The sequence below is a fragment of the Mastigoproctus giganteus genome, chromosome 12, assembly GCF_048544385.1.
Source record: "Mastigoproctus giganteus isolate SK-2022 chromosome 12, ASM4854438v1, whole genome shotgun sequence".
Lineage (NCBI taxonomy): Eukaryota > Metazoa > Arthropoda > Arachnida > Uropygi > Thelyphonidae > Mastigoproctus > Mastigoproctus giganteus.
The window spans coordinates 148532085-148555693 of NC_143586.1; the positions used below are offsets into that span (position 1 = coordinate 148532085).

General features: G+C 37.8%; 1 protein-coding gene across 1 annotated transcript in view; it reads right to left on the bottom strand.

Annotated features, from left to right (window-relative positions):
- Positions 1–601: 601 nt before the first annotated feature.
- Positions 602–23609, bottom strand: part of LOC150077502 (protein lin-9 homolog) — a 191490-nt gene continuing 168482 nt past the window's right edge. The window contains exons 14-15 of the mRNA XM_090385923.1: positions 9102–9196; positions 602–704 (exon numbers count right to left, since the gene is read on the bottom strand). Of these exons, the coding sequence (XP_090242049.1) occupies positions 602–704; positions 9102–9196 (198 nt within the window). The remainder of the gene's footprint in view (positions 705–9101; positions 9197–23609) is intronic.

Genomic DNA, 23609 nt, shown 5'->3' on the forward strand with positions numbered 1-23609 from the left:
CTCCAGAAAGCATAAATACTTCCAATTAACTATACACCCATTAAAATTTTAAAATAATAATAAAAAAACAGAAAAATACATTTCACATAATACAGTAATCAACATCATGAAAAGATGTTTTCAATCTGAAATATTCAACAATTCTATTAACAATATAATACAAAATAACTTAGAGAGAAATTTTTAGATCTCATAGTAGTCATAATATTTCATCTTGCAAATTCCATAGAATTCATTTCAAAGCTGGAACATAACCTTAAATTCCATCCTATTAGAGATAATGAAATAATGAAAACTAGCTAATAAAAAAAAAAAAAAAAAAGGACACAGTAAAGAATTAACTTCCGATAAATAACTTAAGCCATCGGCAATATCACACAGCTGTAAGAAATGTGCCACCAGCATTGACAACACGAAAAACAGAACAGACATTAAGAACATGTTTTTTTAACAAAATTTCAAACAACAATGTATAAAACACTATTTACAGACTTTAAAATACATGTCCATGAGGCACCAGTTATACATAATACCATTCTGGTTTTAACGTGGTAACATGTACAAGTTTCCTTCACTTTTTTTCTCCTTATTTCCCATATCATCATACAGGAATATTTTGAGCAGCAAATGCATGAAGATTGCCCATTTGGCTCAAGCCACCTTGAATGTGATTGATATGGATTTCCACTTGATTCTGGAAAACACTGAACAGATTAAAAAAAACATAAATAAGTAATGACCTGTTTTTGTGAATGTAACAAATAACAAAGTTTTAAACTATCAAAAACAGCAGTAATTTTAATAAAATATTTTAATTTAACACCATGAGAACATTTTAATGGTCAGGCCACATCTAGAGTACAGTGTACAGGTCTGGAGGCCTCATTTTAGGAAGGATGTAGAGTTGCTAGAATGAGTACGAAGAAGGGCTACAAGATTGGTGAGGGGAATAAAGGGGTGCTCTTACCAAGAAAGGCTTAATTTTTGCAAATTGCAGTGCCTGGAGAGTAGGCACCCGTGAGGTGATCTGATTGAGGTGTATAAAGCCTTGAATGGTTTGAGCAAGCTGAATGCTGATGGGATTCTTCGTCTTGCTCAGATTAAGAACCTGAGGGGGAGGCACAGTTTCAAATTGAGGAAAGACAGTTGTAGCATTAGCAGAGGCATACGATGTAAGAGGCATACGATGTACATTAGTAGTAGAGGCATACGATGCAAGAAAGCAAGCTTATGCAGCATCAGCCAAAAAAAAAAAAAAACTAAAAACCCTCCCATTTCATCCCACCATTTGTTCCAAATAGCCTGTGCTTATTAGCTTCCGCAACAAAAGATGGAAGCCTGTTCCACCAATCAACTACCCGCTGGCTAAAGGCAAATTTCCGCATATCTATTCTACAACTATCATTCCTCAATTTGAAACTGTGCCGCCTCAGGTTCTTAGTCTGAACAAGACGAAGAATCCCATCAGCATTCAGCTTGCTCAACCCATTCAAGGCCTTATACACCTCAATCAGATCACCTCACAGGTGCCTACTCTCCAGGTGCTGCAATTTGCAGAACTTAAGCCTTTCTTGGTAAGAGCACCCCTTTGTTCCTCTCACTAATCTTGTAGCCCTTCTTTGTACTCATTCTAGCAACTCTACATCCTTCCTAAAATGAGGCCTCCAGACCTATACACAGCACTCTAGGTGTTGCCCGACCACTGCCTTGTATAACGGGATTATCACCTCCTTGTCCCTGCTAGCAAAATTCCTATATATCACTGACGAGACTCCATGACCTGCCCTGGCAGCCTGTCTGCACTGCTCAGTGAACTTCATATTTGGCTGCACAATTACCCCCAGGTCGTTTTCACTTTCCACTTCCCTGAGTATAGTACCAGACAGTTGGTACATTTCTCTTCGGTTATTGGTACCCATATGCAGTACTTTGCATTTGTCAATGTTAAACTCCAGTTGCCACTTCTCAGCCTATTTTCCCAACTTATCTAGATCCAGTTGGAGTAGCATACTGTCATTACTGTTGTTAACAACCCTGCCAACCTTTGTATCATCTGCAAACTTGGATATTAAACCTGATATACCTTCATCAATATCATTGATAAATATACAAAACAACAGTGGGCCCAACACCGAACCCTGGGGAACTCCACTAATAACATTTGTCCACGAAGAGCAGTGTCCATTGATTACCATTCTCTGTTGTCTCCCGCTCAACCATCCCTTTATCCATTGTAGCAGCTTACCCTTGATGCCATAGCTCTCCAATTTGTACAGCAGTCTTCCATGTGCAACAGTATCAAAAGCTTTCCTGAAATCCAAGTATATGATATCAAAATTATTTTTGGCATTCAGTTCCTTTGTGACCACATCATAGTAAGTGACCAAATTGGTGAGACAAGATCTCCCTTTGACACTTACCACCTGATGTACAGTGGAGAGTTCCACATCAAGATTATAAACAAATAATACAGGAAAAATGCATGTACCAGTGGCAATGAACATGGCAAAACCAACTTGAAAATAAGCTTCGAAGTATCAAGCCAAATCTTGAGCAATGGCCTTCAAGTCTCAGTGCAATTCGACAACAGGAGGTAATACTAGCTCGTCTCCGAATAGGTCACACTAATATTACTCATGGTTACCTTTTAAGAGGGGAGATTCACTCCCAGTGTGATTACTGTAAAACAGTGCTTTCAGTGAAACATATCCTTGTGGAATGCACAAAATTTGCAATAGAACGCCAGAATCTCTTCACTACAGCCACAACTGAAGACCCACTAACGCTTATTTCACTTTTGGGCAATAAAACAAATGTCTCAAAGATTTTTACCTTTCTCAAAGTGATCAATGTATACCACCTCCTTTAGCTAGTCAACAATCAGTTTCCTGATTCTCGATCCATAAAGAAATAGCATAAATACTAACCTATGTATGGCACACTATGGCCATAGATGCCCATGTGCCAAAAAAATCCCCAAACAAACAAACAAACAAACAAACAAATCTCCCTTTGACAAACCCATGCTTAACTATTACTGCAGTCTTGTCTAAATGATCCTGCAATGCTTCTTTAACCAGTGATTCCATTATTTTCCCCGGAACACAAGTTAAACTAACACCTAGGGTCCTGAGCTGGATATCATCATTCTTCTCTTTCTTTGTGATTCCCTTCTCTCTCTCGGGGTAATTCAGAATTTTTTTTTTTGGCTGGTGCAGCATAAGCCACAGGCTTCCTTGCACTATACAGCTAATAATAATAATAATAATAATGTCTGTAGTTACTTGTGTCACCTTTTGAACCTCCTTTGTGAATTGGTGATACATTTGCACACCTTCAGTCCATGGGGACCTCCCCTGAGTCCAAGGAAGCTCTCATAATTATGGCTAAGGGTTTGCTTACTTCCTTTGCTGCCTCCTTTAATATAACTGGATAGATCCCGTCCACCCCAGGTGCCTTCCTTATGTTTAACTTCAACAATTTCTCCTCCACTTTGCTCTCAGTTATTATAAAATCACTTAGCTCCCAGTTAACGTTTGATAAACTTCTGGCACTCCCCTCATTGAATAACTCCTCATGTGTGAATGTAGATGCAAAATACTCATTCAGTTTTATCAGCTACCTGAGCATGATCATCAATAGTCAACCCGTCTATGTTAAGTGGTCCAATCTGATTCATTCCTTTCCTTCTAGAGTTTACATAAGTAAAGAACTTCTTGCTGTGTTTCTTTGCATCCTTTGCCAAAGATTTCTCATAATCTGCCTTTGCCTGCCTAACCTCCCTTGTGACTTGATTACAGACTAGTTTATATCTGCCATAGGCTTCATGAATGTAAAATAGATGTGCAGAAATTTGCCTTTAGCCAGTGGGTAGTTGATTGGTGGAAAAGACTTCAATTTTTTTTGTGGAAGTTGATAGCTTAAATAAATTTAAGGTTGAGCTGGACAGGCATTTGGAACAAATAGAGGGGTGAAATGGGAGGGTTTTTTTTGGTTGATCCTGCATAAGCTTGCTTTCTTGTATTGTATGCCTCTAATTATGAGTTTGGACTCGGGGGAGGACTGGATATGTGCAAATGTGACACTAATTGAGAAGATCCTCCCGATCCTGATAAATCTGACTCTCACTCTCATATACCACTCCAGGGACCCACATCTTGTGAGTATGCGCTTGACACACACAGGGTCCTGAGCTGGATATCATCATTCTCTTCTTGGTGATTCCTTTCTACTTCTCTCTCTCAGGGTAACTCAGGAATTTTTTTTTTTGGCTGGTGCAGCATAAGCCTCAGGCTTCCTTGCACCATATGGCTAATAAAAATAAAATATACAGTAAACCCCCGCTATTCGCGGTATCTGTATTCGCGTATTCGCGATCGCCGATTTAATATAAAATGAAACAAAAAAATGTGAATTTTAAAGCGCCGTGAACATTTTCCGCCATAAAAAAACATGGGCGTGGCTAAAATTATCTTTCCCGGTCAAAACAGCGCTCAGTGGGTGAGGGGAGAGGGGTGACAAAATCGCGAGCGTGGATGTTTCCCGCTAATCCAGTATATGTTCAGTATGTGTTATGCGCTTGTCATGGAAGGTTTCGTTGTTTGCTTTTAATTTATAAATTGATATGCTTTACAAAAGTGATAAATCTGCCGTTTTGCAGTTAAAACAGACTTTTTCGAGTGTGTTAACGGAAGAAAGTGACTTTATTGTGGACAAGTTCTTTCTAACCCCTACAAAAATATGGCTACGAATAAAAAGAGAAATGTGAAAATATCAAAGAAGGTGACGACATTGGCGAATAAAATTGAATTATTAGACAAAATTTCTAATGGTGAAAGTGTCTCCTCAGTGGCAAAGCATTATAAAATCAATGAGTCAACGGTACAATCAATCAAAAAATCGGAAGAAAAAATCCGCCGTAGTGTCCGTGAAAACACGCTAATTCTTCAAAAATTTGCTCTGTAACTCGTGATGTTAAATTAGAAAAAATGGAAAAGGCTTTAAATCTGTGGTTGGAAGACCGAATTCAAAATAAAATTCCGTTAAGTTCACTCATCATTCGTGAAAAGGCAAAATTCCTTTATCAACACTTTAGCGAAACTGGTGATAGCACTTGCGGGATAAGTTTTTTTAGCTATAGCAAAGGCACTGGATTGAAAGATTTGTTTGAAATTTCTAATAAATATTAATTACATTTAATATTAAATTGTTTCTTATTTTCATTTCGATGCCATATGCTTGCATTTCACTATGTACTGTCTATGTACATAGTCATATTATGAAGGTACACAAAATACATAAATAGACAAAATTTTAGACTAGTTTTTCTTATATATTTCATACTTTGGAACGGAACCCCTTAATTACTATGGGAGCCATAACTCAGTATTCGCGTTTTCGGTATTCGCGACATTTCTCAGGAATGTAACCCCCGCGAATAGCGGGGGTTTACTGTACTTCATAATAAAGCAACACAAATACAAACTCTTTATGTTACATTAACATCTTTGAATAATAGATGCTTTTTGATGGTCTAACTTTCATTTATTAAAATATATACAGAAATTACAATTCTGGCAGACAAATACTGGCTTTAGTAGTTCTTGTATCATGAAATTTTTATAAACAACATGAGTAACTCATATTGTAAACATCAATATATCATTGAGATCTTGATTGAATTTGATTCTAACTGCTTCAGTATCAGCACTGGTCATCTCCATATGTTCAGCAATTGTTATGTTAGCTTTCTGTCATTAACCAGTTGCGTTTTGTTTACCACAAAGGCAGCATATCATTGTCTTTACAACTGAACAACCACGATCCTGGGATTTATTATCTTTCACAGTACTTAAAAAGAGTGGTGCTATATACACTAACAACCTTCATATAGTGGAAAAATCAAAAGTCAGTATCATATCAGAAATTTCAATGATAACTGCTCAAATACTATGTCAAGTCTGATCAGACATGGTGAAAATAGTTTTTGTTTACATTTGAGTAGGAGGGCACTTCACATTTATTGCAATCTCTATTATAATTATGCTTGACAATAAAACTGAAATATAACCAAATACATACTATGAGTTGCATATTTTAAATCATCCTGTAAAAAGCAAACTCAAACTGGAACTTTGGGCATATGAAATGAAGGAAGAAAAGATATAATCAATTCATATACACTTCCCTCTCAGAAGAAGCATGTGAAATGTATTCTATTCATTGCATTTTCCATGTATAAAGAATACAGGAACTTCCCGACTTGTGTAAAGGTTGCATTCCATGGATCGCTACGTAAGTCGTAATTTCCTCCATGCTTGTGCAACTCTGCTCACCGAATTGATTGAATCAAAAAAGAAATGTTCAATGAACATGTAAATAGAATTATTTACTGTATTTATGCATGCCATAGCCAGGTAGGAAGGAGCAGCAGTGCGTGTAGCACACGCTTCTTGATTAGACCGGTTGAGCCCATCACCACCAAATACGGAGAATGCGGAAAGGTCAGGGAATGACCATCGCATATCCCGGAGCAATATGGCCTTAGTTGCTAATGCTCCTAAAAAAAAATCAAACAACATTTTTTATCTCATGTGAAGGAAAAATTAAAAAAGCATGCAATTTAAAAAAAAAATTCAAAATTATAAAATTACAAAAAAAGAGAGGAGACAGGCATAACATCAGTAAGTTTTACCTCCCAAGCATTGGTGCCAGAATTGACGTCTGCAGCTGATAAGTGTGCCACTGCAGAGGTTGAGGGCTATGCAGATTTAGAAGGGGTCGGCCGCTCAACCTTATGAAAGAACATATTAATGGATGACTGGGTGGTGGCTTTTTTCTTTTCATTGTAGATTTCTTTGTAGCAAGCAAGCATATCATTCACCCCTTTGTTAACTTTTAAGAATCGTTCGCTGTCAGGATCCATCTTCTCAAACCTCGCCATTGCTGATGCAATTTCACGAAATGCCACTGCCATCTTTCTGGTGATGAAGCGTCTCGGCTCCTCATTTAGTTCATCTTGAGCTTTGTCAGCATTTTCTTCTTTCACTATCGCTGCCTGCAAGTCAGTAAGTTCTTCATTAGATAATTTCTTCTCTTCTTCCTCTAACTCCACCATATCTTTGGCATCAACCTCCAACTGAGGTAGCTCTGCAACCTTTACAATCTTAACTGTAACCTCTTCATATGATTCGTCTTTTTCAAATCCTTTTACGTGCCGTGGGCATATTTTATTCCATGTGCCATTTAAACAACTTTTAGTAATTTCTGCCCAGTCCTTATTAATGTTTAAGATGGCTTGGTAAATACTGTAAGATTTCCTAAAGTCTCTTAACATAAAATTTTTATCATCGTCTATTGCAGACAATGCCTGAGCAAATGTTGTGCGTAAACAGTATGCTTTTAAATTTGAAATAACACCCTGATCCACATGTTGGATGAGTGAAGTCGTGTTTGGCAGTAGAAATATGACTCTCACGTTCGTTCGAATTTAAATCATCTAGATGCGTAAGATGTCCAGGAGCATTATCTAATAGAAGCAAATCTTGAAAGGAACATTGTCTTTACAATATTTTTAAACCTCGGTAATAAAGCAGCATTTAAACCAATCCTCAAAGAGAGATATTGTTATTTGTTTGTTATTTGTTTTTTTTTAGGAGCATTAGCAACTAAAACCATATTGATCTGGGATATGCGGTGGTCATTCCTTGACCTTTCCGCATCCTCCGTATTTGGTGGTGACGGGCTCGAACCCCGGTCTAATCAAGAAGCGTGTGCTACGCACTGCTGCTCCTGCCCACCTGGCTACGGAGGCGCCAGATATTGTTATCCATGCTCTCTGGTTCGATCAGAAATGCACGGGTAGAGTGCTTTACTGATGCCCTTAAATGCACGAGGATTTCCAGAATGGTACACAAGTAGTGGTTTTAATCTGTAATCTCCCACAGTATTAGCCCCAAGCAAGAGCGTGGCCCTAACTTTTAATGCCTTGAAACCTATCATTGTTGGCAATGTATGTTTGATCCGTCATTTTTTTCCAATACAGAGCAGTCTTGTCAACATTAAATAGCCGCCTTCGTCAATAATTTTTTCCAACACATCACAAAATTTCACTGCAGCCGCAGAATCGGCACTAGTGACTTCACCGCATACTTTAACGTTGTGGAAACCAGCGCGATGCTTGAATGTATTAAACCACCTGTTTAATACGTCAAGCTACGAACTTGGGGTGGGGTTCACCGTAAATATCCTTAATATCTTCATAAATACTTGTTGCTTTTGCTTTGATGGTCATTAGACTCAGGGGCACTCGCTTCTGAATCTGATTTTCCATCCATACATCCATATTATTAACAGCTTTTCCAGCTTCGACATAGCACCTGAACGCTGTTTTGTGATCACTGTTGATCTTAAATGCGTTGATCCTTTGATATGTTCTTTTATACACGCATCCTTTAAAATAGTATTTACTGTTGAAGCAGCGAGACCTAATTCCCTTGCAATAGATGACAAAATTTGTCCTGCTTTGTACTTCTTAATCATTTCCATCATTTCTAAATCAATTTTGTTTTGTTTCCTGGCACTACCACCACTTGCACTTTTCGTTGGTTGCTTTCCTTTCATCATTGTAATACGTAAATAGGAATGAAGAGAAGTTTTTGAAAATTTGTTTTTTATATGATTGAAGATTTCAGTGACAAGAACACATTTCACGATTTTAGAGAGATAAATAGCTTAGTAATATAGCGAAATTTTCAACTTCCAAGGACTTGGAACGAATTACAAGAAAAAAAAAAAAATGTGTTATTGGGATCACATTATGATATTTTCATGAAACCTCCATTTTTTTCCTACGGGATGCAAAATACGTTTCCACAAGATTTTTTTAAGTTTACACTGGCCGGCATACACTGGCCGGCAAAAAACTTACCTAAGTTGAGTATTATGTAAGTTGGTGAGTTTCTGTGATATAAATTTGGCAGTACTTTGCAAAGAAGTTAAATGAGCATTATAGGAGCATTTTATTTAGTAAGCAAACAGAAAAGATGACCATTTTAATTTAAAGAAGAGAAATAAATTTATTTTACACAAATTTCTCCTACCTGATATTCTCTGGTTCCAGCTGTGCTTGAATTTCACTCAATGAGTCAGTTAAGGACTTAAATTCAAATGAATTCAATTCATTTGATGCTAAATTCTGTTAAAAAAAATAATTAGTGAGTATATGCATTAATTTAAAACCATTATTAACTGATATGTGGATAACTAAACAAATAATGACTCACAAAACCATAGATTAACTCTAGATTAAATAAAATATATTAACTTACTTAATAATTTCAGCTTAATGAAAAATTATTCTTCTGATTTCTAAGTAAAATTTGAAAACCCCTAAAATGACGTAATTAAGTAATGACTTAAAAATTCTACTTTAAATAAAATTTTATATTAAATAAATTTTCTGTTTATACTCCGGGACGACCAAACAGTCAGAGGAGTTAACAAGATAGACAGAATACAAGAAACAGCACCGTATTCAGCAGTCACGGGATTGAACCCCGGTCACTCAAGGCACGTGTACTTATGCACCCGTGCGCCTGACCACTAGGCTACGGCGGCCTAGTGGTCAGGGAAATATTCTATTCAGTGGTACATCACTGAAATGAGGTGTCTATAAACTGTATGCTTATACGTAGGCTGAAAAACTTAAAATTTTTGAAATGGAGAAGGAAATCCCACAGTCTTTATAGAGAATTTTTCTAAACTGTAATGGAAATTGAAATTTTTAGTTTTTTTTTTTTTTTTTTTAAATGGATGATAAGTGGCAAAGCTGTGAATTGTTAGGAGAACCATAATGCACATGTTTTTTACGCAATTTCAGATTTTTGATATTTTTAGACTAAACAAATGATGGGGAAAGACTTTCTTACTGACAAAAATGCAGTTGATTATGCAAATTTTAAAGTTAGAAATTGTAAAAATCTTTACTTTAAGCTTTTATATCAATTTTAATTCATTATTTTGAAAATTTGAAAAATATATTGCAAAAGGTCTCTGCCTAAAATCAAAAATTAACAGTTGATGTATGTTAAGGTGAAATACCCAGTATATTTACAACCATACACAGGATATATTTAAATTCGGTACCAGACCCTAGTGTGAAAATTGGTGGGTATGGGCAAGCGAATTGCAGAAGGAAAAACATTAGTTCAAATTTCTGCCAGCAGGGAAAAACAGGGGTTCACATATGTAAAAGTTGTCATTTACTTCAAGACATGCTGCCTATGCAAATGACATCCTGCTAGATAAAAGCAGAAAGGCCACCATCAATAACCATTATGTCTCTTACAATAAAGGAACATGCTCTTTTAGTAAAATTGTTCTACCAGAATAATTGTAACGGTAATGCAGCACTACATGAATATCAGAAACTTAAAAGGTTTGTGTAAAGGACCTTTGATGTCAGTGGGGCTTCGAAAACAAATAAAATTTGAAGCAAACGACCGGAGAGTTAGGTGTAATTCCAGACAGGAGACGACCACGTATCGGAACAGAGGAAGTGGATGAAGTGGCAGTTGCAATGGTCACAATGCGAAACAGTAACAGTCAGCAGTGCCTGCCAGAGGTGTGTCAAGAGACTTGAACCGTCCGTGGTCTACTGTATGTAAAGTACTTCGAATAATTTTATGCTGGTTCCCGTACAAGATTCACGTAGTGCAAGAACTAGTCTTGTGATCAGCAACAGCGAATAGACTTTGCTCTACGATTTCTGGCTTATATCAAACTTGACGATACATGGGCTCGAATGATCTTGTGGTCAAATTTCACTCCTCATGGGGCTGTAAATGCACAAAACTGTCAAATATGGGGAACATCTCGTCCATCTGCTGTGCATGAAAGACCACTACAAAGTCCACATGTTACAGTATGGTGTGGATTCACAGCAGAGTTTATAATCGGACCATTTTTCTTTGAAAAATTCTACACTTCATGGCCCTGTAAGGTGTACAGTAACTAGTGCAGGGTACTGCACTGTTCTAAGAGATCACTAATGAGACTCATGGCAGAGAAGAAAAATGCATGGGATACATATAAATTATTATGTGACACAGAAGCCTATGGCAGATATCAGCTAGTGTGTAATCAAGTGACAAAGGAGGTTAGGCAGGTGAAAGCAGATTACGAGAAATCTTTGGCAAAGAATGCTAAGAAAAACAGCAAGGATTTCTTTACTTATATAAACTCTAAAAGGAAGGGGATGAATCTGATTGGTCCACTTGATATCGATGGTTCGACTGTTGATGATCCTACTCAGATAGCAAACAAACTGAATGAGTATTTTGAATCTACATTCACACATGAGGAGTTATTAAGGTTTGAAAATGCCAGAAGATTATCAAATTGCAGCAGGATGCTTAAGGATTTTATAATAACTGAGAGCAAAGTGGAGGAGAAATTTTTGAAGTTAAACATAAGAAAGGCACCTGGGGTGGATGGGATCTATACAGTTATATTAAAGGAGGCGGAAGTAAGCAAACCTTTAGCCATAATTATGAGAGCATCCTTGGACTCAGGGGAGGTCCCCACGGGCTGGAGATGTGCAAATGTATCTCGAATTCACAAAGGGGGATCGAAGGGTGACATGAGTAATTACAGACCAGTTAGTTTAACTTCTGTTCCGGGTAAAATAATGGAATCACTGGTTAAAGATGCATTGCAAGATCATCTAGACAAGACTGTAGCAATAATTCAGACACAGCATGGGTTTGCTAAGGGAAAGTCTTGTCTGACAAATTTGATTGCTTACTATGATGTGGTCACAAAGGAACTGAATGCCAAAAATAACTTTGATATATACTTGGATTTCAGGAAAGCTTTTGATACTGTTGCACAGGGAAGACTACTGTACAAATTGGAGCAGAATAGTATTAAGGGTAAGTTGCTACAATGGATAAAAGGATGGTTAAGTGGGAGTAGACAGAGGGCAGTAATCAATCCGTGCTGCTCTTCGTGGACTAATGTTATTAGTGGAGTCCCACTGGTTCAGTGTTGGGTCCACTGTTGTTTTGTATATTTATCAATGACATTGATGAAGGTATATCAGGTTTAATATCCAAGTTTGCAGATGATACAAAGGTTGGCAGGGTTGTTAACAACAGTAATGACAGTGTCCTACTGCAACAGGATCTAGAAAATTTAGGCAGATGGGTAGAAGTAACCCCAGAGAAACGTACCAACTGTGTGGTACTACACTTAAGGTGGTGGAAAATGAAAAAGACCTGGGAGTAATTGTGCAGTCAGACATAATGTTTTCTGAGCAATGCAGACAGGCTGCCAGGACAGGTCATGGGGTTTTGTTGATGATATATAGGAATTTTGCTAACAGGGAAAAGGAGGTGATTGTCCCTCTGAATAAGACAACGGTCAGGCCATGCCTTGAGTACTGCGTACAGGTCTGGAGGCCTCATTTTAGGAAGGATGTAGATTTGTTTGAATGTGTACAGAGAAGGGCAACAAGATTGGTGAGGGGAATGAAGGGATCCTCTTACCAAGAGAGGCTTAAGTTCTGCAAATTGAGTTATGGGTTATAGCTCAGACACAGCATGGTTTTGTTAAGGGGAAGTCTTGCCTGACCAATTTGATTGGATACAATGATGCAGTCACAAAAGAACTGGATGCAGGGAATAACTTTGATATTATATACTTGGATTTTAGAAAGGCTTTTGATACTGTTGCACATGGAAGACTGCTGCACAAATTGCAGCAGTGTGGCATTGGAGGCAAATTGCTGCTATGGATAAAGGGGTGATTGAGGGGGAGAAGACAGAGAGTGGTAATCAATGGACACTGCTCATCGTGGACTAATGTTATTAGTGGAGTTCCTCAGGTTCAGTATTGGGTCCATTATTGTTTTCTGTATTTATAAATGATATTGATGATGGTATATCAAGCTTAATGTCCAAGTTTGCAGACGATACGAAGGTTGGCAGGGTTGTCAAGGACACTACTGACACTATGCTACTGCAACAGGATCTGTAAAGGTTGAGCAGATGGGCTGAGAGGTGGCAAATGAAGTTTAACACTGACAAATGTAAAGTACTACATATGGGAAACAGCAACCCCAGAGCAACGTATCAACTCTGTGGTACTACAGTGGTAGAGAATGAAAGGGACCTGGGGGTGGTTGTGCAGGCAGATATGAAGTTTTCTGAGCAGTGCAGACGGGCTGCAAGAGTAGCTCATGGTGTATTGTCGATGATATATAGGAATTTTTCTAGCAGCGATAAGGAGGTGATTATTCCCTTGTATAAGGCAATGGTCAGACCACACCTAGAGTACTGTATACAGGTCTGGAGGCCTCATTTCAAGCAGGATGTAGAGATGCTGGAACAAGTACAGAGAAGGGCAACAAGATTAGTGAATGGAACAAAGGGGTGCTCTTATGAAGAAAGGCTTAAGTTTTGCAAATTACAGTGTCTGGAGACTAGGCACTGGCGAGGTGATCTGATAGAGGTGTATAAAGTCTTGAATGGTTTGAGCATGCTCAATGCTGATGGGATTCTTCCTCTTGCTCAGGATAATCACCTGAGAGGGCATAAATTCAAATTGAGAAAAGACAGATGTAGGATAGACGTGAGGAAATTTGCCTTTAGCCAGCAGGTGGTTGGTTGGTGGAATAGACTTCCATCCCTTGTCGTGGAAGTTGATAGCCTAAATAAGTTTAAGGCTCAGCTGGACAGGTATTTCGAACGAACAGAGGGGTGAAGTGGAAGTGGTTATTTTTTATTATTTATTTATTATTTTTTATTTTTTGGCTGATGCTGCATAAGCTTGCTTTCTTGCATCAAATGCCTCTACTAATGCTAAATTGCAGTGGCTGGAGACTGGGCACCTGTGAGGTGATCTGATTGAGGTGCATAAGGCCTTGAATGGGTTGAGCATGCTGAATTCTGATGAGATTCTTCCACTTGTTCAGGTTACGAACCTAAGGGGGCATAAATTCAAAATAAGGAAAGACAGATGTGCAGAAATTTGCCTTTAGTCAGCGGGTGGTTAATTGCTGGAACAAACTTCCATCTGTCGTTGTGGAAGTTGATAGGTTAAATAAATTTAAGGAGGAACTGGACAAACATTTAGAGGGAATTGTGTTTTTTTGTTAATGTTGCATAAGCTCGTACACTTGCTTTCTTGCATCACACGCCAATACTACTACTACATCACATTATTCCCACTCTGCAGGAAAGGCAATGCTTGGAGACTGTAGTGTTCATGCAAGATGTTGCCCCTCTCCACGTTGGTTGACAAGCAAAGGAACTGCTCCATCCAACATTCGGAAATGATTGCATCATTTCTAAAGACTTTCTGCAGTTCTGTCCAGCCGATCAGCAGATCTCAATCACTGTGATTTCTGGTTATAGTGATACCTAAAAGATAGTTTACCGTGGCGGCATACAGATGATTGTTGATTTGAAAGCAAGCATTAAACAGCATGTAGCGAACATCCACAATGAGATGCTATGCGAAACTGTTGCACACAGTACTCCATTTTCAGAATGTCATTATTACTATTATTATTAGCCATGTGGTGCAAGGAAGCCTGAGGCTTATGCTGCACCAGATAAAAAAAAAAAAAAAAAAAAAGTGTTACCCAGAGAGAGAGAGAGAGAGAGAGAGAGAGAGAGAGAGAGAGAGAGAGAGAGAGAGAGAAAGAAAAACAGAAGGGAATCACCAAGAAGGAGAATGATGATGATATCCAGCTCAAGACCCTGGGTGTGCCAAGCCCATACTCACCAGATGTGAGCCTCTGGGGTATCTCAAGTGAAGGAAAGCGATATCTGTAGATTTCTAAGTTCTGATATTAAAATCTAATCCTAAGTTAAATATTCCATGTCATGTTTACAGTGCCAATTTTTCCCCTGGTGGGGAGAAATTGGCACTAATTTTTCTTCTTCTACAAATCGCTTCCCCATACCCTAAATGACATACCCACTGATTTTCACAGTGCCATCTCTCTAACCGTTTTGCCACTAGGGTTTCCTGAATAGCGAAATTTATTTTATAACCTCCCGGTATATCTGCTGCAGTGAAGGTGGGTTAATTGGCCAGCTCATAAGATTTTGCCTGATATACAGGAATTTTCCTAACAGAGATAAGAAAGTGATTATGCTGTTGTAAACGGCAATGCTTAGGCCTTCCTACTGCAGGTCTGGAGGCCTCATTTTGGGAGGGATGTGGATCCATTAGAATGGGTACAGAGAATAGCAGTGAGATTAGCGAGAGGAAAAATAGGGTGCTCTTATCAGGAAAGGCTTCAGTTTTGCAAATTGCTCTATCTCGAGACTAGGCACCTGTGAGAAGAACTGAATGAGGTGTTTAAGGCTTTGAATGGATTGAGTAAGCTCAGTGTCGATGGCATTATTCTTTTTTCTCAAACTATACACATGAAGGGGCAGAAATTCAAATTGAGGAAGGAGGGTTATAGGATAGATGTGTGGAAATTTGCCTTCAGCCAGCAGGTAGTTGACTGTTAGAACAAACTTCCATCTGGTGTGCGGAAGTAGATAATTTGAATAAATTCATGGAAGAACTAGACAAATTGTTATAGAAGATGGAGAGGTGATTTTGGGAGGTGTGTTTTTTTTTTTTTTTTTTTTTTTACTTATGCTGCTGTATAAGGTTGCTTGCATCATTTGCCACTACTAATACTAATATTTTAGAAAAAAATGAATTTTAAACAAAATAAAAAAGAAAAGAAAATGTACACACACACACACACACTAGAAAGTTAACGTTATACAGATAACTGGATACTAGATTACAGATAATTTGAGAATTGATTCACACCCTGAAACAATAAAAACAGTTTATATAAATGCATTGCTCAATTCTAAGCACACATTTATACATGTATAGTTACAATGTATACTTTAAAATTAAATTATTATTTTTTCAAAATTCAAATGGGTATAGCTCTGCAACTATTGAGAACAAACATTTATAAAAACTTTTTTCATTGCTTTCAAGCCTTGAATTGGTCCTGAAAGTGTGGTCCACATGCTAATGAACACTCTGTATATGAACTAAAATAAGGCATTACCCAAAACATATGAGATTATATTTAATATATTTGTTTAATTAAAGATCATTATCTGTGCAGTTAATGATTAACTAAACATCAAGCACTGATGAATGTAGCACATGCTTCAATTAGTGTTCCAATAATGAGGCTCCATAAAAATTCAAGGCCTTGTGGATTCCACAAGGCCTTGAATGGATTGGGAAGGCTCAATGGCGTTGGGATTCTTCCTCTTGCTCAGATTACAAACCTGAGGGGGGGGGGCATAGATTCAAACTGAGGAAAGACAATTGTAGAATAGATGTGCAGAAGTTTGCCTTTAACCAGCGGGTAGTTGATTGCCGGAACAAACTTCCATCTGTTTTTGTGGAATAGCTTAAATAAATTCAAGGCAGGACTAGACAAACATTTGGAATGAATAGATCAGTGAAATGGGAAGGGTTTTTTTTTTTTGTCTGTTGCTGTATAAGCTTTCTTCCTTGCATCATGTGCCTATGCTAATAAGGTCACCACATTCCTGAAAATTACAGTACATGTTCAGTGACTTCTTATGTAGATTGCATATTTTTATCAAGTGGCAGTAGTCTTAAAAATAAAGGTTCATTTTCATTTAACTTAACCTAATTTCACATCATATTCCCTTCAAAGTAATCTCACATTGATTTTAACCCAGAAATGTTTGTGTGGGTCCTGTGAGGTTTTCTGTAAGAAAAGATTTTGCATTGTAATTGCTTGTTGAATGTTATTGATTGAAATGCTTTCTACTTTCCTAAATATAGACTCAGTTTTACTGAAGTTATTTTTGAAGTATGTTTTATGGTTTTCACACTCATAATTGAGAATGAACCTGGTGGGTGCTTAGCTGTGATATTTTGTTTGTGCATAACACAACATAACACCTGTGAGGTGATCTGATTGAGGTGTATAAGGCCTTGAATGGGTTGAGCAGGCTGAATGCTGATGGGAACCTTCCTCTTGCTCAGACTAAGAACCTGAGGGGGCACAGTTTCAAATTGAGGAAAGATAGTTGTAGAATAGATGTGTGGAAATTTGCCTTTAGCCAGCGGGTAGTTGATTGGTGGAACAGGCTTCCATCTTTTGTTGTGGAAGCTAATAGCCTAAATAAATTTAAGGCTGAGCTGGACAGGCATTTGGAACGAATGGAGGGGTGAAATGGGAGGTTTTCTTTTTTTTTTGGCTGATGCTGCATAAGCTTGCTTTCTTACATTGTATGCCTATGCTAATGCAATTGCCATTCTAGTTCAGGGTTACACACAAGTTCAGTTCTCTAACTTTATAAATACAGACAGTCTTATGGAAATAGCCTTGAAAGGGACATTTTAAGGCTTGTGCTGAGTAATTACCTGAACACTCTTTATATTGCCTGCAACCTGTCATAATTATTTTTGTGTGTAGATCTTTGTGATGTGAATGAATAATAAGTATTCTAGTTTTCAGTTTTTTTTAATATACAGATACTGAATCCTTTAATATGGCAAGTTAGGTTCTATTCATTTTATGCTTGATTTATTACATAAAAATTGTTTTGTTGGCTTCATTACTATCCTTTATTTAATTATTTGAGCAAAAAAAAAAGCATGTATTAGGGATGATATCTCAGTTGTAGTGTGAGTATTGGACACTGAAGAATTGTAAGAAATAAATATAGCAATGCAAGGAATTAGTACAAATGTATATATTCAGTATTGGTATAGGTAAATTAATTAATTAGAAAGTTTTACATATTTAAGTGTATTTAATTACAGTTTACTTTGTTATATTTACCACAAAATTGTCACATTGATTAAACACAATATTAGAGGATACTAAAAAGCAGTCCAAACCAAGCATTAACATTAATAATCCATTTTCCTTTTGGTAGCCACCACGTGCAGTTATAGATAAGTGATCTTAGCTTTGCTTATTGTATTAGGTTGTTTAATGTTATTAAAAAAAAATTTGGGTATAATAATATTACCAACTATGTAGAAATTATAGGTACTATATATTTGGTCAGCATAATTATATAGCTTTGTGTTTTAAGCAATTTTCAAATGTATCTGCAATAAGGCCTCTAAGGTTGGGATTATTCATACCACAAATTTAAACAGATATGCCAACCGTTTAAAACTGATTTAATAGTAAAATAAAATAAAATGATAGAAAAAGACTGTAAAATAATATTTACCAAAATTTGATTATTTACAAAAAACTAGTTTACAACAAAAATAAAATAAAATAAGTAAATAAGTTAAAATGCATTAAAATATAAATTTAAAAGCAATAAACACTATTGAAGCTTTTGGAGGTGTCTGCCTCCTTCCTCAGCAATAATGAAACTTAAGCAATACATCCTTGACCGGGCGCATAGATTCTGGGACTGCAAGTGGCTGGAAAGTCTGTGGATTGGATCCTCTGGCAACAATAGCATGAACAGAGACAGGGGAGTTAGGCTTCACCCCCTTTTTGAGGCGGTAGTTTTTGCCAGAGATAAACATTTTAGTTTTCCACGTCCCCAGACCACTTCCGGTTCTGGTACACGTGAAAGGAATACCGAGTATGCACATGGTCATCCAGGTGTGCCGTGAATGTGGTATTTAAGGATGTGTCGCTTAAGTTTCATTATTGCTGAGGAAGGAGGCAGACACCTCTGAAAGCTTCAATAGTGTTTTTATCGCTTTTAAATTTATATTTTAATGCATTTTAACTTATTTACTTATTTTATTTTATTTTTGTTGTAAACTAGTTTTTTGTAAATAATCAAATTTTGGTAAATATTATTTTACAGTCTTTTGTATCAATTTATTTTATTTTATTTTACTATTAAATCAGTTTTAAACGGTTGGCATATCTGTTTAAATTTGTGGTAATTTTAAAATGTATTTAATAAATGTTCTTTCAGTAATTTAAATAGTGAATCATTTATTTATATCTTATATTATTCTATTTATGTAGTTAGCTTTTATATTATTCAATAATTATTTAATGTTAGAGTTTCTGCATCTAATCTTTTAACTTGCCATCACCTTGTATCTTCAACATTCCTAACAATCAGAAAAAATGTAATGCAGAAGTGGTTATTTCTACTTCTATCAAAAACTAATTTTCACCTTATGGATGGCAATGCCAGCTGAATCTGGCATCATCATCCATTTCCTGCTTAGTAATTAGTTTTAATGACCTGCAAATTATTGAGGTTATGGCATTTTTACCACATACAACCATCTTCCTTATCAATATATAAAGTATATTGTATGTAGAAATGTGAAGAAGATTTTGATTTAAACCTATTGAATATACGGTATACACTGTGAGCTCGACTGAATGAATAAGGAATGTAGCGATATATGGTATGAAGAAGAAAAGGAAGAAGAAACAGACAGGAAATTAAAAATAAGGATAAGAAGTGAAAAGGCGACCAAAATAAGATAACATTGCGATGTCTTTCACAATCTCAGTGCCATCATCAGAGGTCATCCACCGAAATTATAAAAAAGACCTCAATGTTCTTGCTTCTGTTTCTGACATGTTCTGTATGCTGTGGTACACGTGAGCTGTTGCCACATGTTGAGAACGAAATATTAAAATTATTTAAAATTTTGCGGTAAGAGTAAGGTCTAATAGATTGTGTCAATAAATGTGGTTAAATTACGTAGTGCATACAGATCATGGATGACCTTACATTATGACTACCTTACAGAAACAAGTGAAAACAATTGAAAACCTGAAAAAATTAAAGTAATGAATATTGGAATAGGCAGGAAGAAAGGGAGTTACCGTTACTTTGTAAAACTGACCAAATGACCAAGATGGCGGCGTGCCGGTATATTTACGTGTGGGTATGCTAGCGGCTCCTAGCGTTAGAAGGTGTGGGGGGGAAAAATTATAATAATTATGGTATGGTGTCTGTATAGATTGAAATGAAATAAGTGGTGATGAACACAGTTAAATACATGATGTCCAAACCGCCCAGGATAGTTGAGAAATATAATAGCTTACAAAGTAGCAGCGAAAAGCAGCTAAACTTTGTTAAGGCGAAAAATAGATTGCATAAAGTAAGAAGGTAGTGTCCCGCATATTGCGTTCAGTGGACTAATGGCTCACAGGACATAATAAGTAGTGGCTAGTAAAGCAGAAAGATGAATGAAGTAGAGATAAGTAGTTGGGCTCGGGTAGTTTGGGGTTGCAAACCCATTCCTATAGTTAGGAACCTGTTAGGTCTGGGAGTGAGTGCATCGTGTATTTAAGGTCAGTTGTGTGAAAAATATATGGTAGGTATATAATGAAATGAAAGTAAAAATAAAATAGAAAATAATAATTATTATTTCCCACTAAATAATTTAATACACTGTGTTAGGCCAATTGGTGGGTACAAGTTTTCTAGGTTGTAAGACACCACCAGAGGCCTAGTGTATTGTGTATACACTATTTACATACTTGGTATATATGGTTTTTTTTGTTATTGATTAATGATTATGCTGTTTATTTTGATGTCCCATAGTTTTTTATGCTTCACGGTGTTAAGGGCTTTACAGAAGTGGTAGCGAAGATATGCTGTAGGAAAATGGTTTATTAGTTTTTTGTATAGCATCTTGATGTTATCGATAGTTATTTCCTTATTGCTGCAGATGGTTGCTATTCTGATGCTTTGCGCTAGTATAACGTTGGCATGCACTCCTCTCAAAATATTGGAATGCCACTGTGTGAGGTTGACTATATTAAAATTGAATGCATCATGTTTGTTTTATAGGTTGATGGTAGCTCTGTTGTTTATTAATGTAATTTCAAGATCTAGGAAATAGGCTGTGGTATCATTGTTGTTTTTTTTTTATAGTTTGAGTTCATTGGGGTATAAGTGTCTATAATCCTTGATGAAATTAGGGCAGTTAATAACTATGAGGTCATCTATATATCTAGAGGGTAAGGTCACATGGAAATGGGACCCGACATTGTCTGTACTATGCCATCGAGAAGGCTGGCCAGGTGTACCTTGAAATTTATTATACTCTGGCAGGGCCCACCGCCTAATTTCCTGGGATTTCAGTGGCTGGGTCCTAAAAAAAAAAAAAAAAAAAAAAAGATAATTGCGGTGGTATTATTGCAAGATCGCCATTAAGAGATAGTATGTGGGGTTTGTTCGCCGAAATTACCATGGGGTTGTACACTAAAATGACAATTCTAGAGGCCTAATGGGGTGGGCAATAATTTTGGTATTTATTTAAATTTGGATGTGTGGAGCTTTCATGGTGTACAGTCAAGAGAAGGGTAGGGAGACTGAAGGCTAGGGGGAAGAAAGAGAAGTAATGGCCCATGCAGTCAGTGGGGCATGCCCATGCCCCACCAGAAGGAAAGAGGGAATGGCAGGAGGAGGAGAAGACAGCGAGCCATCTCAGGAATAGGAGTGAAAGCAGGCTGGTCAAGGTTACCAGCCCAGATTGCCATATGGCTAGGTGGCAGCAATGTGCTGCAGTCATTTCTCTGAGTCCTTGCATGGTGGTCTTGTTGTCTTGATCAGGTTGTGAAATGCCTGTGTGGATGAGGTTGTCACAGTGTGATTTCTTTTTTTTTTTTTTTTTAGTTGGTCACTTCCAGGTCAAGTCCAGTTACCTTATTCATGTCATGTTCATGTGTTGAATGAGATTGTCACATCAAGTGGATACATCTGTGGGTTGTCATAGAGATTGTCACTTCATTACTCAGTTGTGAGGTTTAATTCCTTGATTGTTTCACCCTGGTGTCAGTTCATCATCGGTAGGTTTCCGTGGTTGTGTAGACTTTCTGCACATCATGGTGGTTTACTGCAGTGGTTGAGGCTGTGGGAGCGTCCTTCTTCTTGTGAAGAGGTCCTGGGCCAGCTGCACAAACACCTTGTATGTGTCAACTTCAATTATGGCGAGGTCTTCTTGATTACGGAGGTTAAGTTGTGTTCTAGTGATGAACCTGCAATAGAGGTCCTCATATAAGTGGGCAACTGTACATTAGGTGCTCCCACGTTTCATGTTCACCACAGAGGCAAAACGGCATATCACTCAGTCCAAATCCTTGTAGTTTGTCTCTAATGGCCCCGTGTCCCGTCAGCAGGTAGGTGGTGTAGAGTCCTGATGAGAGCCACGGTGGATAATCCGGGTATACCAGCCATATGTTGGGTAGAAATTTTCTAGTTATTGTACCTTTGCTGGAGGTCTCCCAACGGGCCTGCCAAGTTTGTTGAAGATAAGCGGAGCGACGGTTCCTTTCTACTTTGGAATCATTTGACAGATCTATGGTGTAGTCGAGGCATGTTGCCATTCTGCCTTTGGTCAGTTGATAGAGTAGCCCATGCTTAACAATCTCCAGGTCCAGAGGGAGGGATCCCGTTAGGGCCTGGTACTTACAGCGTTACATCTCTCGAGATGGTTATGAGTATGTGTCACTGCATAGTCTCCGATTTTTTTCCGGTTCACTGCAGTGGTAGCCTTGCGATACCATATTCCAGCAGCATATGTAATCGTTGGCAGGAAAATAGTTTTATAGTAAAGGCTGAGGGTTTTTCTCCTCAAACCCCATTCCTTGCGTGTGATTTGTGCAAAAAAGCGCGGAGCCTCTAATTTTCTTCCATAAGTGCACTATATGTGGTGTAAAGCTCAGGTTCTTGTCTAGTATGACTCAAAGGTGCTTTAATTCGGTGGTAAGCTTAATAGTGTTACCTTGTATCTTGATTTCAGGGGGTCGTCGGGAATCTTGTCTTCGAGGATGAGATCTTCAAGTTATTGCTGTTAGCCCAGTCCTCTAGGGTTTCTATTGCTCTGTTGGCGGTGTTCTCCAGTTGCGCCCTAGACCTCCCAGGCAGCATCAGCACCACATCATCCACATAGGCTAGGGGGATGATGTCGCCGAGTTCCAGGTTCAAAAAGCCGTCTAAAACCAGGTTCCATAGGAGTGGACCCAGGATTGAGCCCTGTGGGCATCCTCTGTTACTTCTCTTCTCTTGTTACTGAAGAACATGGTGCTCTGACTGTCACGAACCTATTCGACAGGTAGGATTTGATGACTTGACACAGATTTGATGGTAGGTTGGCCTTCCGGAGTCGGGCCAGGACGCTTGGCCACCATAAAGTGTCAAACGCCCCAGCAAAGTCTATTGCTATGACCAGAAAGTATTTCTGATCTGAGGTAGTTGCATCATTAGTAATATTTTCCAGGACATCCAGGGTTGAGCATCCCTTCCTAAATCCATATTGTTGGGGTGACTGCAGGCTGGCTGCAGTGTAGTGGATTCCTATTCTGTTTCTTAATAGCTGCTCAAAGAGCTTGCTCAGGACTGATAAGAGTGCTATGTGTCTGTACGACATCGGTAGGTCCAGTTGTTTGTTGGGACTTTTGGGAATGAGGCACAAGTTTGCAGTTTTCCAGGCCTGGGGAACAGGCTTCTTTGAGGCAGTGGTTGTATAGGTTAAGAAGCACCTCTGGAATGGTTTGACAGCTTTCTTGACAATCTCTGGCTCCAATAGATCAGAGCCAAGAGACTTCTTGGCTCTGATCTAATTTATAATCT